Consider the following 17,118-nt stretch of genomic DNA (forward strand, 5'->3'; position numbering starts at 1 on the left):
ATCTGCTGTGGGACTGTACTGAAGGGGAGGGAAGCTCTTAGGGCAGAAGCACTGAATTTCCAGGGTGAGGATGACAGCACGAACTGCCCTTTGCCGCTGAAGGCAAAGGGGACATTAAATTCTTTTATTCTGTCAATAATTGCAAGAAAACACACCTCAAGCACCATGTTACTGCTATTAGAAAAAATAGGCCAGCCTCTACATGTAAGATATTTACAAAAAAACTAGCAATGGTCTATTTTACTGCTAAATTTAAACAAACTACAAGGAAAAGCACACAGGTCTGTGAACCAACACACTCATAGCTCCAAAGCATAGTAGACAGCCTGTCAAAGCCCAACAGCTTGTATCTTACCATCATCATCATCCTGGTTTGGATTAGGCACATCTTTTAAAATGCTGAAGATTTCATCATTGCTGGCCTTATTTTTAATTGCAATTGTTAAACAGAGTGCCACGGTATATCCAGGAAGAGACCCTGAACAAACACAAAAAGGTCAAAAATTCAGAAAGGCAAGTAAGTGAGCACTTGTAACATCAGTCTGCCTTGTAGAGAAACAATACCCTTCCCAGCTACACCTAAAACTGGGTGTACCCAATATCGTTGTCCACATCAATATGCCATAAAATTGCTCAACAGATTTTCTGGTCTTCATGTTAAATTCAAAACTTGGAGTAGAACCTTTAGACCTGGGCTCAGGCAATCACTTTCCTGACTAAAACTCTACTTCAGCTTCCACCAGTTTTCTAAAAGTACAGTACTTCCTTGTTTTTCCTCACTGTATCTTTGATGATGACACTTTTATGCTTAGGATTGTCTTTACACCAAGCAATAAAAGAAATAATAAGGTACCTCTCTACCTCAGTCTTTATGGTATCTGTTCCTTCTGTACGCTCATTAAATCAAGTTTACTGGTAAAATATTCTAGTGCTTCACGAAGTTCAAAAAATAATTTCTCATTATCACCTCAGATGCTGACTTTTCCACAATATAGTGCCCCAACAGGGGAAATAGATGAATTGTCCAATTTTAGACTTCTGGCAAATAATACTGCACACCACCACAGCCACATAAGCAATAGCAGCTTGATGTATCGGGATTTTCTTTTCTTCATAAGTAGCAGAGAGGATTTTGTTAGAGAGAACCAGGCTTAATACACATTAATTACTCTTGTGAAGCCTATTTACCCATATGAAATCATGCATATTTACTTGAGCTGTATTCTTCTTTACAGTCAACTGTAAATATGAGACAACTCATATTACAGTCAATCTAGTGTGCTCCCTTGCTCTAAAACACTTCAACTGGACCACTAGTAATTTTAATACTTACTATTACTCTCATCTCCGTATTTGTAAATGCACACTGGATTAGCAGGACTGAGGACAGAAAAACTTGCAGGAACAATGTCTATTATCCGCTGATGGTAGGAGAGTCTGGAAATAAGTTTCACAGCAGTAGAATTAAAATGGGAATAACACCACAGCTAATGACTGCTTTAAAATGTTTTTTCTGTATTTAACGTCCATAGAACAAGAGTCAGGATACTTATACAAGAGAATGGTAGTTTCTGCTGGGTAATAAGAGCTAAGTAAACCAAACATACTAGTAAATGCTTTCTGTTTTAACTCTGTGATGCTAGAGTTTCATCCTCATACAATTAATTTGCCTTGTGAAAAGGCCGCCTGGTAAGAAGTTTCATGCAAAAACCTGAGATGTGCTGCAGAAAGCTAGTTAGATGTTAGACAGATGTTAGTATTCAAAGCAGAAAAAATATTAAACTGGACATCTTCATTTTACTTTCCAGCTTCATTTCACTCCCACAAAGGTTTAATTTGCTACCAGATTTTCAGTGAAATGGAAGAGTGCCACAGAAAAAACTGCATTTGTTGTGCAGCACAACTCTTTCACACTTCCGATATGGAATTCGCCCAAACCTCGATTGTTTTCATGCTGGATGCTGAATAACATAGGCTTTTTCAACATTTTGCTCTTTCTCGCTCCTATACTACCCTAATCTCAACAATTTAAAGCCCAGATGATTTATCAGAACTACTGATTAAGTAGTCTTGTTGGCTTTGAAGATTTCGTTTGTTTAGACAGTTTGTCAGTCTAAGGTAAATGAGCATCAGGCACCTAGAAGAATCAAGATTAGATTCTCAATTTTTGATATAATTAATGGTCAGTTCCCTCCACTTCTGTGAATGTTGAATACTTTCCAAGAATATAGCCTAAACTCTATTTCTTTCCACGCCTATGGTGAAGCATGTCTTTATGTAACTATAGGTGTGCATGGATAGCTCACTACCATCTGCAGCACCTGCTTCTCCCTCTCTTTAAGGCAGTGTCCTACAGCAGGTAAATCAGATTAAAAATAATACAAAAACCAGACTCATCTCTTAACTGAAAATGAACTGTAAGAACAGATGTGCCCAAGACAGGAGTCCAGTTAAAAGAAGTCTGACAGTATTCAGATGAAACTTTGCCTTGAATGAAACTATGGAAAGATCTTACTTACCGCATGCACTTTTCCAAAACCTCTCTCACAAATTTGGGTTTGGGTTTTTCAAGGTCCTGAGTAAGACAATCTGACCTATCAAAGGACAGAATGCGAAGGCTTTTAGCAAAAGCATTTAGTCTCTTTTTGGCTTGGTCTGATAGTACAAAACAATCACAGTCTAAAGACAATGACCTTTGGAGTGCAGGCAATTTTAAGCCATTGAGGTAAGTTAATCACTATTCCTTACTGGCAATTAGCATTCCTGCAATCTCATCTCTTTGTGATAAATTTTCAAGTAACTTCCCTTCCCCCACCACATTAAAAATACGGTTAGCTGGCCTTCCCTTTCCTTAGGAAAGGAACCGTGTGTGATTTCATGGTCTGTTCCTCCCTCAGCTCTTCTGGCTGATTTCAAATGCACTGCAGGTAGAGAAAAGCCTGCAAATACAGTTACTTGCAAGATTTGTGAAAAATGGCACCTTGTGAGAGAGATCCACAGGAGCACTGCCATCAAGGAACATCCAGGCAAACTAAAATCAGCTCTTTGAAGACTGCTGCCTGGTCAGTCAACATGGATGTATGCCAGAATAGCCACCAAGCACTTAACTTCACAAGAAGACAGTACAAGGAACTTAAGTAAAGGCATGGAACTATATCAGAAGAAGGGCCGCAACCCTCTCCACAAGGACTCTTGGGAGATCACCTACAGAAAGCAGGTACAGACCCAGGCTGTGGAAACTACTGCATGGAGGGCTTGGCCTCAAGGGGATCTCCCTTGCTACATGGGTGCCTGGAATGGAAATCTCATGGAAGCTGTGCTTAGACACTGATGGACTCCAGGCAGCTTCTGCTAGAGATGCAGGTTCAAAATGTGGCATAGTAAGAACAGGTGGCAGGGCAAGCTCTGATTGAACTTCAGGCACTAGGATTTGGCAGGTGGGAAACCGACCACAAGGTCTCAAGGATAAGTTATAATGAAAGGTTTAGAGTAGGACAGAGAGCAAAACAACAGAATGAATACAGGATATGAAAGTCAGCACAAACCATTGAAAATAAAGAAAAGGTATAGGGAGTAATTTTGGAAAACTTGTTAGAAACTGACAGGAAGTGCAGGACAAATTGAAGAAGGCACATTTGTGCTTCCCCTCTTTAAGGAGCGCTTACACTGGCTTGAGATTTATCACAAAGTTCACTAGGGACAACACAGTGACTAAGTGATTATCAAGATAATCTACCAGTGAGTGCTGGTGGACAGATTAAGAAAGGTCTCTGATAAACTAGAGCAAAGCAATTAACAGGGCCACCATATTGTGATACTTTCTGGATATATGTGAAATGCTAAGGTTTTAGCAATCTCAGGTTAGAATCCAAAGGACAGAAACTTACCAGTCCTCCCAGCTCCAACGGAACTGAAAGTTGCTCAAGTGGTGAGAAAACCAGTTAATAAATCTTTATTAAAAGAAAAAGAAAGCTCTGTTAAATGTCAGAAGTGCAGGAAAGTGTTCAGTTGAGCTTCTCTTATAAATGCATTTTACTTTTCAAAGACAAGCCTAAACTCTTAAGGCTATTACAGCATTAAACAGGCATTTATGTTGACAGATACAAAAGACTCAGTTTGGAGAGTCAGAAAAAAGGTTTTATGGACAAACAGCCTTTCATGCTCTATCATTTCACATGAAGAGATGAAGTATTAAACTACCAATTAAAACATAAACTTACTGTGAATAAGCAACTTTCACATTTTTCATGAGTCATTAACCCCTCTCCTACTCAATGTCCTTCACTGGCAGGACAAAATCACCACCATTCTCCTCCTCTGGGTGGCACGTAAACCATCAACTTCCCTTCCAAGTCACCCCCCAACCACTAGGGAGCAGGCACAGTGCCAGGTAACAGAGTGCTAACCATGAACAACTTTGAACATGGAGAAGTTGTCACTGATCTCAACTGTCCTGCATAGACAGCTAAACTTGTAACCTCCAGGGGAGTGTTCCTGGGAGGAGAGGCAAGCAGTCCATCCTCCATCTTCTCCTTAGACCACTCAAAGCCAGAGCCCACAAAACATTTTGGATAACATCAGGTAGTTCTAACAAAGCTTTCTGACTACTCTTTTCACAGCCTCTGTGTTTTCTTCTACACTGGATATTGAGGAATGTTTTCCGTCATCTCCGAAACACATTTACCTGTCCACACATGTTGTATTCATTGTGTCCAAACGCATGTAGAGCATTTCTGTGGCTTGTGCAAGCTTAAAGTTTCTTGTTAAGGTTTACAAAAAAGAAGTAGGTAAGTCACATGCTTTTCCTTTCAGGTTTTTAATAGAATGTCATCAACGTTTTGCACTGGAAGCTCCCTGAGTCTACTCCAAAATCAGGTAAATCAAGTAAATTCACAGTGGAAAAAATGAAAAATATTTTGAGTTCCACCCTCTAATCCCAGCCTGTTCTTCTTCCATTATTGCAACAAAACTGCTGGCTTCTTCCACAGAAGAACAGAATTCACATCATGCAACAAGCAATGCAAGCTTTACAGGTAAAGTTCCCTGCAGCTACTGTAAAATAGTAATACTGTAAAATATTAATAGTATTTATTACAATCCCATCAGCTCCAGAACAAAAAAAATAAAGACTGCATTTCATAAATGCTCCTCAGCAGCACAGAAAGGATACAACTTGTGGTAAAGAGCCAGGCTGAAGTTTGCACAGCTCAATCAGGAGTGTTGTGTACATCACTTCAATATGTGGTGGCGATGGCAGTTGAAACAGCTCTGCAAATATTACCTACAGGAGAGGAAACCACAGAATAAGAGCCCAGTCCAATGTGGCCTGCACAACTCTCAGCTTCACAACAGTGGCCACAGACCACAAAGACCTATATTTTCCTGCCAAATGCATGTTCCAGGAAAAAGAGAAAGAACCAGTAAAAGGTAGTTGCAACACAACACTGTGCTAATACAGTCCACTTTAACTGCTCTTACCATTGCATACTAACACAACACCAGCACTACACATCTATTATGCCGAACAAACACAGCATGTAACTGTAGAAATGGGCATAGTTATAATATGATCTACTGCAGTGATACCGTATGATCTGAGAAATGCAGAAATAATTTGATCCTGTGGAAAAGTAAGTACTAAATTCATTAAATGAAGCCTAAGCATTTAGTATGAAAGAATATCTACATTAAAATTACATTTATATCATTTCCCTTGTGTCCTCTTTTCTCCTGCACAAAACCATATACAAATGAAGTCACAACTTTAAACTGAGAATTACAATCAGCATTTCCTACAACAAATACATATGCTCACTACCCCTTGGAAGAAACCCTTCTAAGAAACCTGAAAAGAATCCTGCAGTCAGCATTTGTGTTTTTAAAGTTTGCCTATAATAACAGCATGTCAAGCTCTGAGTGCTAGGAAAAAGTCATCACTGTACAACATCCACCTCTGAGTTGTTTATTTTCTATTCCACTCTCAACTAAATTTAAATTACATCAAAGGAGTCGGGAAACTTTGATTCAGTATGTTTGATCAGTTTCCTCTTTAAACTTCTGAATAAAGCTTAAAGGAGCCTTTTTTTTTAGAAAAGTCTTACTTGTGTAAGAAATCAACATCCATTTATAGATTCCAAAAACAGCATATGAAAACACATAGAGTAGAACTTGTTTTTCTAAGGAAGGACTTGAAAGTATAGAGAGACTGTAAGATACTGGGGAACCTCTCTATGTCAGCGTAATTTGGACATATTGTTAATACAGCTATGGCCAAAAGGTAGGGAGAACTCTTAGGCAGAAAATGGCTCCATTTTTCAAGACAGGCAATAACAACTGGACAGTCAATTGCATCCTGTTTGAGATACTACATAAAACTGTATTTCTGACATTGATCATATGGTCATTACCAAATATTCCACTTAAGTATTTCAAACTGTCTTGCCATATTTTATGACAATAATAAGGCCACAAGAAAGACCTGAAGACACTGATGCTCTGGAAGTCTGAACTGTGTCGAGTGCAAGTTGTACCAAAAACTAAAGGAGCACAAGGCACAGCAGTCCAACAGGCCAGTGAGGCTGCACAGACACTCTCTTAACAGCTACCAGAAATACCCATGTGTGCATCTAGAAGAAGTCACTGAGAGAAAAGTGCCACATTTCAGTTTTTCACACAGGTTTCAGACAGCATGGAGCATTCTGTAGCCAACAAAGTGCAAAGTGGAGTCTCGGGGACCTCCAAAGTAGAAATACTTGGGAAGGTACCAACAACTACTGTCAGGCTACATTTACTTCTGTCTAACTCTCACATCCTGAACTCTAAATAACATTTGGCTTTATTTGTTAGACCACATTTTTTCTACAGTTCTGTGACTTACTGAAAAAATTAGTGAAATTTCACAGATTGAACTGTTGTTGAAAGCTGCATATCACCAACATGACTGTTGGTGAGAGACTGTCAGAGAAGACTTACAAGGGTGGAATAGTAAGCAGAATGAAGAGAAGCATGAAAAAATCCTATGCTAAGCCTTAAAAACTCTAGATCTTCATTAAAATTGAGCAGCCAGACAAATAATGAAGTCAATAGTCTAAAATAACTCAAAATTGCAAGGAAAAAAGGAAATTATTAGTGTTAGTCATAGAATTTGTACACTTTTTGTTTTTTCATCACTTTTTACAGCACTTCAAGATACTGGAAGTAAAATCACTGAATATACTTCAATGTTAAGGCATAAAATTACTCCTAATTTTAATATTGTTTAATGTGATAGATAAATTTAATACTGTTCTGAATTCAGAGTAGAAAAAAACCAAGGTGACCAAAACTCATGTAACTTCACAGCAATCAGAATATTTGGCATTTTGGTGCCAAAAGGAATTCTCAACTCCACTTTATGATAAATCTTCTACATGGGATTATTTCTTGTCATAATTAGCTCTGAAATTCATACCTACAGTTACTTCTTCAGAAAGCCTTTATATGACAAGTTGCTGTTACTGTAATCTGTTAATTTATCTGAATTTTTTATGAAAATCAGTGAAGTTTTATACAGCACTGCAACTTGAAAACAGACTTGTCAATGAGGGCAGTAAAAGAAGACCTATGCTACTCTGCTGGTGCACGTAAGAGTTATCTAGAATTTTCTAATAAGGAGAATATCCCAGAGGAAATACACTGCCGCTCCACAAGTTGTTTTCAAGGCTAGTAGAACAAAATAATTTAGAAGACCCAAACATAAAATCATGCAGACTGGCTGAATCTAACTGGAGATCATCAACTCAAAAGCCCTCTGCATAATGCAGGGTCACCTAGAGCAGGCTGCTTAGGGCTGTGTCCTGTTAGGTTTTGAACTTCTGCACGGATAAAGTCTACAAGTTCTCTCTCCAAACTCTTCTAGTGCTTAATCACCTTTGCATTAAAAATAGATTTTTCTTATGTTTAAATGGAGTTTCTTGTATTTCAGTTTGTGTACATTTCCTCTTGTTTGACTGCACCAAGTTAAAATGACAACAAAAGCACAAGACTATCACTCAACTGTATATAACCTGCTCATTTAAAAGCTGCTGGTTGAATTTAACAAAATTTTGGTTGATTCCCAAATCAAACTGTAATTTAAGTGGAACTAACCGGGACATGTTACTCATGAAATAATGGTGCTCCGAAAAGGTGATCTATAAAATCCATACCTCTACTATATGGTAGTTCAAAGGGATCTTGTTATTTCCCGGATAGCTCAACAGCTGTGCAGCACTGCAAAACCACAGATACATTTAATTCAAACATAACACAGCAAATGTGATACAAAAATCAAGTAACAGAATTACAGAAAATGCTTAATTCTGGGCAAGAGTTCCTATTAAAACAGCACCAAACAAATCAATAATCCTTCCAAAGTCTGTTATTCAACCCATAGAGCACTTAAGAAAAGAAACAGCACAAGGACAGGCTAGCATTGCCTGAACTATGATCTGTAACAATGTACTCTCTATGCAGCAGTAACATCACTCGAACACTATCCTGCTATCCCCAGTAGTTTAGCATAGAAAGCCACTGGGATCTGTAATTGCGGCATGTGTATGTGAAAAGGGGAAAAAATCTACCCCAAACAATAAAATGTTCGGAATGACTTGAAAGCACAATTAAGCTAGTGGTTTATATTAGAAACTCTCATGTTTCAAATGCTTAATCTTTTAATCAGGTTGTTATCACCTATCATTTGTGCAAAGCAAACTACCTCTCTGGCACATCTTGTATCTCCCGTGGTCTTTTACCTTCCTCTGAGAATTAACAAAGCCTATCCCAGTAACTGCAACACTGAATTTCTAGTTTCTGCTGAAACAAACAGCTGCAACCACAAAACTTTATCACATGCCATCACCAAAAACATTATTTTTGCCCACTTCTTGCATACTATACAGGGTTTGATAATTTTCATACAGAAGTGTGACAGCTGTGGCAAACCATCTTGGTTATCAATTACCCACAACAGAGAGTGTTTGGGCAGAAATGAAGAAAAGTGTCCTGACTGCCTCCTGGCACAGCTGAATTGAAACTGACGAAACCTGGCTCTGCAGTGACTCCCCAGAGTAAACTCAATTATCTCTGGCATGTAATTCCCACAGGAAGCACAACAAGGAGATGTCCATGAACACCAGTGCTCAGTTAGTTGCAGATGAACCAGCTCAAGGCTCACTGCCCCAACTAATCAGCATTCCAGGAAGCACAACACAACCACATTGTTCACAGAGCTCCCATGAGGAATAAGGCATGTCTGCATACTTTTTGCAGCACATTCTGTATTATCAAGGGATTCCCTTCCCAAGAAATCACTGCCCCCAGATTACACAGACTCTCTGTTATCTGGATGTTATGGATACACATTATTCCAGGCAACAGTTTTAGCACAGATAAACAAAATAGTAGCAAATAAACTTTCATCACCAGCTTCAGGAAATGTTTGATCTCGAGCTCTTGCCTAACCAGTGCAGGACATATCCCCTCTGGCACCAAAGCCATTTAAAAAGTTCCAGGGCCCCCCAGTACCAAGCTCCTCCTACCAAGTCTTTCTCTCTTTCCAGTGGGATTTGATGATGCAGTGGAGGTTCTCTTCTATTACAAATCTTTCCACGGAGTGGCTGCCAGGCATGACAGGACCCTGGCAAGAAAGAATGAAGACTCATGAAGATCACTGCTAATGCAGTGGTATCACAGGCAGAAAGCTATCCTAGATACATTTACAGGTAGAAAAAAGTAGCCCAACTTCTACATAAACACCATGAGGTCTCAACTGCCCTATATCCTTCAGGACTGGAAAGCTGGTATGACACATTTCCACGTGAACCTCAAAGTCACTCATGTTTAAAACAAAATGAATACTAGGACTCATTACAAGAAGATATAGGAACAAAATCAGAGAAAATGATTCTAAGTTCACAGAGCATCTGCTTCTTTCTTTGCTTTGTGGAGCCACTTGGCAGGCTACCACCATGCAGCCTGGAAAGAAAATCACAGCTGAGCTAGACTATGCTAAAGAAATAAAGCCATACAATGGAAAGAATACACACTCATGGTCTTCACTGAGAAATCCAGAGGCCAATAAGCGAAGGTAAAAGGCAGCAGACTCGTGCAAAAGGAGGTATAAAAGCATTTGGGGAAAGCAGTACATATACTTTCCCTGCATTCCTTTGTTCCACAATATGCATCAACAGATTTTAACAGAAGATAAACACTACAACAAATACCTAGCCTAGAAAAAGACTTGAGTCACCAACTTTTTTGAAGCTCAATCTAACTCTGTGAATGCAGTTTTACTAGAGACATTAGAGAATTCAGTCAACATTGTCCTCTAAATGACAGCATCACAACATTTTACTCTCTAAATTCTGCTCCTCACAAACTTGCTTTTTACAGTAATTTGGTCACTTAGTGGATTTCTGCAGAAGTACCAAAGCAAAATTGCTGCTGGCCTTCAAACCACTTCCTATCCTGGGAGAGAAGACATCACATTTTCACCAATATTGCTCCAGGAAGTTAACTCTGAAATCCATTCACCATTCCCCACAGCAATCACATACCTCAGGGTCATCCGTGTAGTCAAACATCCTAAAAATAACCCTCGGCATTGGGTATACAGAATCTTCAGTGTGAGGTGGGGGTGTGAAGGGTGGCAGATTGTGTTGCAGTGCCTCACAGAGAACACTGTCAAAAGCCAAGTAGGGCCTCAGGATGTGCCGCTCTTGCCAACGGTCTTTTTTCAATTTCTGAATCTGAGACCAAAGGCAGTCTAGATACTGAAGGAAAAGGTGAGAAACATCAGATCTGCTGAATCTCCAAACAAAACAGCAGTTTCCTGAACTAGCTGAAATGTATACATTCCATACTACATTCAGAAAAAAACAAAGTTTCTTAAACTGCTGATTCAATAAACCAACAAATAATGTAAGAACTCTAAATGCCAGAACTACTCCTAAGTCCAACACAGTTTTGTGCCAGTAAAATTTAACTGCTGGCAACTTTTTAAACACCAACAGGCACCTCAGGAGTCCCAGTGAAACCACAGCAGTGAACAGTCACTACTCTCTGGTGGTATTCTCACAGAGATGGCACTGACACCTGTGCAATCGGCAATAATCTTGGTTTGTTTAAGTACTGCAAGAAGTCTGGAGGCCTGTGGCCTTACTGAACGCAAATTTCAAGTTATAACATTTGCAAGAAACATCTTTACATGCAAGGGCTTTGCATTTACCGAAATTATGACACTACAAAACGTGAACAAAATGAGTAACAACTAGCACCTGATGTGAACAGTCATGTCTGCAAATACTCTGGGGGTCTCAAACACAGTCACCTAATCTCTCCTTTATTGAACTAAATAACAAAATTCAGACACTGGGCAGGCAAAAAACTCATGTAGACAAACTGATCATAATCAGGAAGGCCATCCCTCCAAACTATGTTTAACAAGATAATTTTTAAGACTGTGACTTAATCAGAACAATGAACACAATCTAAGAGGACAAAGTTGCAAAATATCCCAGAAAATCAATTTAGATTCCACTGTCCAACATTTGTCCTGAAAGTGAGGGGAAAGAAAAAACCTCAAGAATATCCAAAAAGGCAAATCCCACCTAAGTTAGCCAGATGCCACCTCTCCTCTCCAGTATTTCTGGCTTAATTGTAAAGAAAAATAGCATGGTAACTTCTGCATACGGTTTCTATGTATTTGTTTAGCATTTCCTAAAGTTGAGAAAAAACAAAGCCACTACAAAGGTTTCTTTCTTGCAGAGGGAAAACATTTAAGGGTAAGTAACAAATGACATATATTCTGTTTCACACAGAAAGTCCTTTTAACATGAAGCCCTGTAACCTGCAGTTCAAAACCAAACACTACAGTTTACTTTGTAACATTTCCTCAAGGGCCTGCAGCAAAAAACAGAACACCCTCCTTCTTACTCAAATCAACCTCTCATTTCAGCCCAATACTTGGAAAAGAATTCCCCACACAGAACTTGTTGGAATCAATGCCAAACAGCAGACAATTCAAAGCATTCATACTTTTAGAGATGTCTTTTAATTGCGATATAAAAGAACACCTTGGTAAAAATTATTTTTCAAACTTTCTGAAAGAATGCAGTGTAAAGTTTAATCACCTCTTCTTGTGGATGTGGTTTATCAGCAGTCCACACTTGCAGCATAGGTACATGGATCTTCTGGCGGCGTCTGTTTAAACAGGAGAGAAAACCTGACCTTTAATAGACTAATTTAGGGCAGAAGTTTTGTTTTTATTGTGCATGTACTAGTATTCGTTCTCTTCAGCTGATGAAGTCTACAGCATATAAAAACAAAGTTTGTGATTACTTAAAATATCTCTATTATCCTATCTTGATAACAATATTAACTTGAAGGACCTAGACAGAAAGCAGTGATGCTGCACGGTACTAATGTAAAAATCTACCAGTGTTAATAGCACACCTACAACTCCTGCTGCCCCAGCATGAGCAGACCTTCAACATACCCTAAAACTAGACAAGACCATAAAACTTTTCAAATTCAAGAATCTCTCCACCTACTGCATTTTTAGGACTTTGTTCCCCCCACAAAATGGTTCAGACCTAAGGCTTCAGAATACTTTAAAGTGAGAAATAATCAAAGCTATTATTTTGCACCAAACAGATACCAAAGAGAGTGTTTCTAACCAGTTACAACTTACTTCAAATAACTTTCTGTCTGAGACAAGAGACGATCCATTTCAGCATCCTTTTTCTCATATAACTCCTTTCCAACCCAAGGCAAAGATGACAGAAATGCAAACATATACCAGTCACATCGCACCTATAGAAAGGTAATATACCAAAACCTGAGTATACAAGTAAGCTCCAACAGATTTGGTACACACACACATTTTAATTTAAAACATCAGCAAGGTGTTTTGGGGGAATGTAAAGACCAGCAGTTGCACCTTGGATAGGCAAGATACAAAAAAAAAAAAAAAAATAAAAAATTAATGCTTGAAAAGTATAATTTTTCATTTGAACTGTGTTAGGTAGACTTAAAAAATGGGATAAATGGGATCACTTTCAAAGTTCTTCTGGATGTTATCAGTATAGCAGAAAAGCTAGGCACTCTGCAACTGCCAGAGTAAGGTAAAATAAATTCAATTCGGCCACTTCACTATAAAGGACCATATTTTCTTACTGTATACATATTTCTCAATTGCCACAGACTCCTTTTACTAATGCTCAGGAAACTGTATGTGTCAATCCATTTAGGCTGCTCTCTCTAAAACCTCCCTGTTCTAAGCATAAGTACTGAATGAAAGGTACAGACAAATTGTGAAAACAGCCCCAGGGAGCCCACAGATCTTTTGCTTACTTGGGGTACATCCTCCTCCTGTGTCACACTCACAAAGTTCTCAAACATAGCTACCATTGATGGTGCAGCTATTACATGACAATTCACAAGATCGGATAGAAAGCGAACCTAAAGGAGAGAAAAAAATTGTTCTAAATGAATACTTTTTAAACTGGCTGCACAAGAAGAAATAAACATTACTGAAATGATTAAAACAAATCACCAATAAAAGTGTAATACTCTTTCAGTACCACAAAGGCTTAAATACCACACACGACTTGCCTCTCAATGCTAGAAAACAAGCATCATACGTGCCACCTAATATACTGCTCATTATAATGTCCTTAATCCCTCCCACTGCAGTAACATTGTAAGGATAATATTCCTAATTCAGGAATGGTGGGAAACACGCAAACTACAGAAGAAAACCCCTGTACTTCTGTATCTATTCTATATAGTATCAGATTACTAAAATAACAGAAATTCTAGCAATTACATCTTATTAGCAAAAGTGTCCTACAGTTGACTGAACATCAGTCTATTGACTAGAACCTTAGTTTTCACCACCGGGTTTCAGAAGACGGTGGGGAACTTGGCAGCGGGCTTCTAAATCAGACAGTGCTGTAGTTCTAATACCTTTCAGCAAACAAATCTATAAGCAGCAAGAATGAAGCAAATGGTTTCAAAGACAGGCAGAACCTAAAACTGACTGCTTGATCTTCAGCCCTCAACAGCAGAATGAAACCAGACATCAAAAATAGCTTTTAAGAACTACACTGTTCATTTTCTTTTAATTTTTTTTCCATGGGAGCCACAAGATCGTCATGTACCTCTGAATACAATGAAAGTGCACTGGCTTTCTTTTATCTTTTACATTTGACTGAAGAACAGGCAGGGAGAAGCATGTCTGTTTAATGCAAATTTAATTTTTTACTGTGAAAAAGATACAGCTGGAAGTAAATTTTGCAAATGTAATATGATTCCTCGCCCCTGAAGAAGAAAATACTCCTCACATAGCACACATTTCCTCTTGGAATATTTAAAATGCCTGCACATTGACAGCAAAAGAGACTGTAGCACATACTGCAAAGTCCAGCTCTTCTGCAACAAAAAGGTGAAAGAAGGATGAAAGAAAAAGAATGTGAAACAAATAGACAAACAAAACTCCACTTACTAAATGCACAGCTTCGTTATACATATTTACTTTCAGACATTCTTTAAGCTGACGAATCATGGCTTCTACAAATTCCCCGCCAAAATTGTAGTTCCTGGCATTCAGCAACCCCACCAATGTCGTGTAAACAGTAAGCTTTTCTGGTAGCAGACGTGCGCTGACACAGAGAAAGAAACACTGTGTTAGTTTTTATCCATCATGTGCCAACTGGCCGCTGCACAGCATCTTAGAATCTGCTTGTTGTAAGTTAAACTCGCCTCACGAGGTAATAACAGCAGACAGCTAAACATGATCTTACAGTTTTATCCCATGGATATATCTACAGACATTATTTTTCTTATTTTAACCACAGACATTTAGAAAGGCAGGTGCCTCTTTCCTGTACACTAAAAGTATTTGCTTTTCATTTATATCTAATTTTTGAGTATTCCAGAGGGCTGGACAAATAATTTAAGTGACAGAATTTATTGCAAGAATGCAAGAAGTTGTTCTAAGCTCACAATTTAGAACTAATGTTATTATACAGCATAGGGAGGGCCAGGTCCTACTGTATAGAAGTAATTTTCCTCTATCATTTTTGTATGCATGTAACTGTACTTCCAGAAATGTCTTTCTGCTACGGGGGAAGGAAGCACACTATTTGCCTTTTATTATTGCTACAAAATAGACTGTAAGTATCTGCAAAAACTTAGCATAGGCTATATAGTCTCCACCATACGTTTCCTTCGTACTTGTCTTACCTCCTGACATAGACCCCGCACAACCCCTTCCTCAACACCACTCAGTGACCCTCACATGGCACCTCTGCTCCAGCACTTTGTGAGGGAGAGGAAGGAGCGCTATCAGCCACCAGAGAGCCTGGTTTCTGCTCTTCATGTTCCCAGTTGCCCTCCTCTAGCAAATGGGCTTACAAAGACACGAGCACATCATTGCCAGGGAAGAGAAAGCAGTGAGAAAACATCACAGATAATGCAGGTAATTGTTAGCAGCCAATAATTTTGGTGGTCTTAAGCATTTCATGTGGGAACAGGATTTTGCCCAGCCCTGCTGTGCTCCCACAGCTGCTGCACACCAGTTCTGACGTTTCTTCTACCTGCTTTGAGCCTCTGTACATATTTCAAGTCAAAGCAATGTAAAGAGGTATTTTCCTGGAATTACACCCAGTACGTAATGAGCTTATTCCTCTATTCCTTTCATTTGTAGTAAGACAAACTCCATGCTAAGACAGCAATCAGGAACTAAAGCTATTCATGGCCTTCAGACTACCTTAAACACTTAAACTTTTGCACAAAGAAAGCATGTCCCATATTCCCAGACCTCCTCCATACGTACACAGTACACAGTATTCTCAGTATCTTGCTTTTGTAATTTGGCAGATCAGCTTCCAAAACACCAGCTAGGCCCTCCAGGTTGCTCTCCAAAGATGAATTACTCTAAAAAAAAAAATAAAAAACCGATTCATCATCAACAGGCAAAATGAACTAGCCTGACTCTCACATGTAAGACAATGAAGTTGGGCCAGAGTATCCTTTTTCATGTCCCCTCTTTTTTCAGGGCAACAATCCAGTTCCATCAGCAGCGAAGATCTGTTCTCGCTTGCCTGAGAGGAGCAGCTACTCCTCAGAACAGCTGCACCCGACCGCCAAGCTCCCCTGACCGCCAAGCTCTCCCCTGCTAGGAACTCCAGCGCTCCCCAGGGATGCAAGATCTGATATCACCTCAGGAGCATCCCAGTAACGCGGCCGAGCATTGATTAACAGCACAGCACGAAGCAAAACACCCTGATTTTCGGAACACCGTAATCTTTTGTTCTTCCACCCCCTCCTCCATTAGCCCCCAGTTCTGTCGGGACTGGAAACCTGTGCCACAGGCAGACCAGTTAATTCCTACACGCCCTTCGCAGACGACAATCAGCAACACCATCTTTAGATACAATGGTAACTATTCTTCCCGGCCGTTTATCGCTGACGGGGAAACGCCACGCTACGATTTAAGCACTTGCCCGCCACAGCACGTGGCTTTGCAAAAACGGGCAACTTTCCACCTATTTCATAAAACAAGTATTTTCTCTGTGGGTCGCTACTATAGACGAAGTGCTCCCACACCGCACAGGGGAAGAGGAGGGGGCGGAGGGAAACAAGGCTTTAACTCTCCCGAGCCGCCGGCCCGCCTACCTTCTCTCCCACCCTGCAGATGAGCGACTCGAGCCTCTCCTCGATCTCCGACGGCTCGGACGTCCTCCGCCTCTTGTGGGGCTGCCCTGCTCCAACAACACACCGAACACAGCGTTACCGACGCCGGAGAAATCCTGCCGCTCCTCCATCCCGCCCAATCCACCCTCCCTGCCGGGCCACCTCAGGGGGGACGCGGGGCTCACCATCGCTGTCGTCGCTGTGCCGCCGCCGCGACATGGCGGGGAGCGGCGCGGAGGAGCGGTCGGGAGAAGAGGTGAGGAACGGTGAGGAGCGATGGGGAGCTCCGGGAAGCGCCGGGCCGAGACACCTCGCGCGGGCCGAGCAAGCGCACTCCTTCCCCGCCCGCGGCCGCGCTGTTTCCGGGGCGGGCCCGGTGTCTCCCGCCCGCTTCCCTGCGGA

General features: G+C 40.2%; 1 protein-coding gene across 1 annotated transcript in view; it reads right to left on the reverse strand.

Annotated features, from left to right (window-relative positions):
- NCBP1 (nuclear cap binding protein subunit 1) overlaps positions 1-17,096 on the reverse strand; it is a 32,094-nt gene extending 14,998 nt beyond the window's left edge. The window contains exons 1-16 of the mRNA XM_032096290.1: positions 16,902-17,096; positions 16,699-16,784; positions 15,857-15,957; positions 14,525-14,681; positions 13,372-13,479; positions 12,710-12,831; positions 12,150-12,219; positions 10,575-10,790; positions 9,558-9,655; positions 8,187-8,250; positions 5,171-5,281; positions 4,685-4,749; positions 3,888-3,950; positions 2,520-2,594; positions 1,334-1,437; positions 356-478 (exon numbers count right to left, since the gene is read on the reverse strand). Of these exons, the coding sequence (XP_031952181.1) occupies positions 356-478; positions 1,334-1,437; positions 2,520-2,594; positions 3,888-3,950; positions 4,685-4,749; positions 5,171-5,281; positions 8,187-8,250; positions 9,558-9,655; positions 10,575-10,790; positions 12,150-12,219; positions 12,710-12,831; positions 13,372-13,479; positions 14,525-14,681; positions 15,857-15,957; positions 16,699-16,784; positions 16,902-16,935 (1,597 nt within the window). The 5' untranslated portion in view covers positions 16,936-17,096. The remainder of the gene's footprint in view (positions 1-355; positions 479-1,333; positions 1,438-2,519; positions 2,595-3,887; positions 3,951-4,684; positions 4,750-5,170; positions 5,282-8,186; positions 8,251-9,557; positions 9,656-10,574; positions 10,791-12,149; positions 12,220-12,709; positions 12,832-13,371; positions 13,480-14,524; positions 14,682-15,856; positions 15,958-16,698; positions 16,785-16,901) is intronic.
- Positions 17,097-17,118: the final 22 nt, after the last annotated feature.

This window comes from Corvus moneduloides, chromosome Z (genome assembly GCF_009650955.1).
Source record: "Corvus moneduloides isolate bCorMon1 chromosome Z, bCorMon1.pri, whole genome shotgun sequence".
Lineage (NCBI taxonomy): Eukaryota > Metazoa > Chordata > Aves > Passeriformes > Corvidae > Corvus > Corvus moneduloides.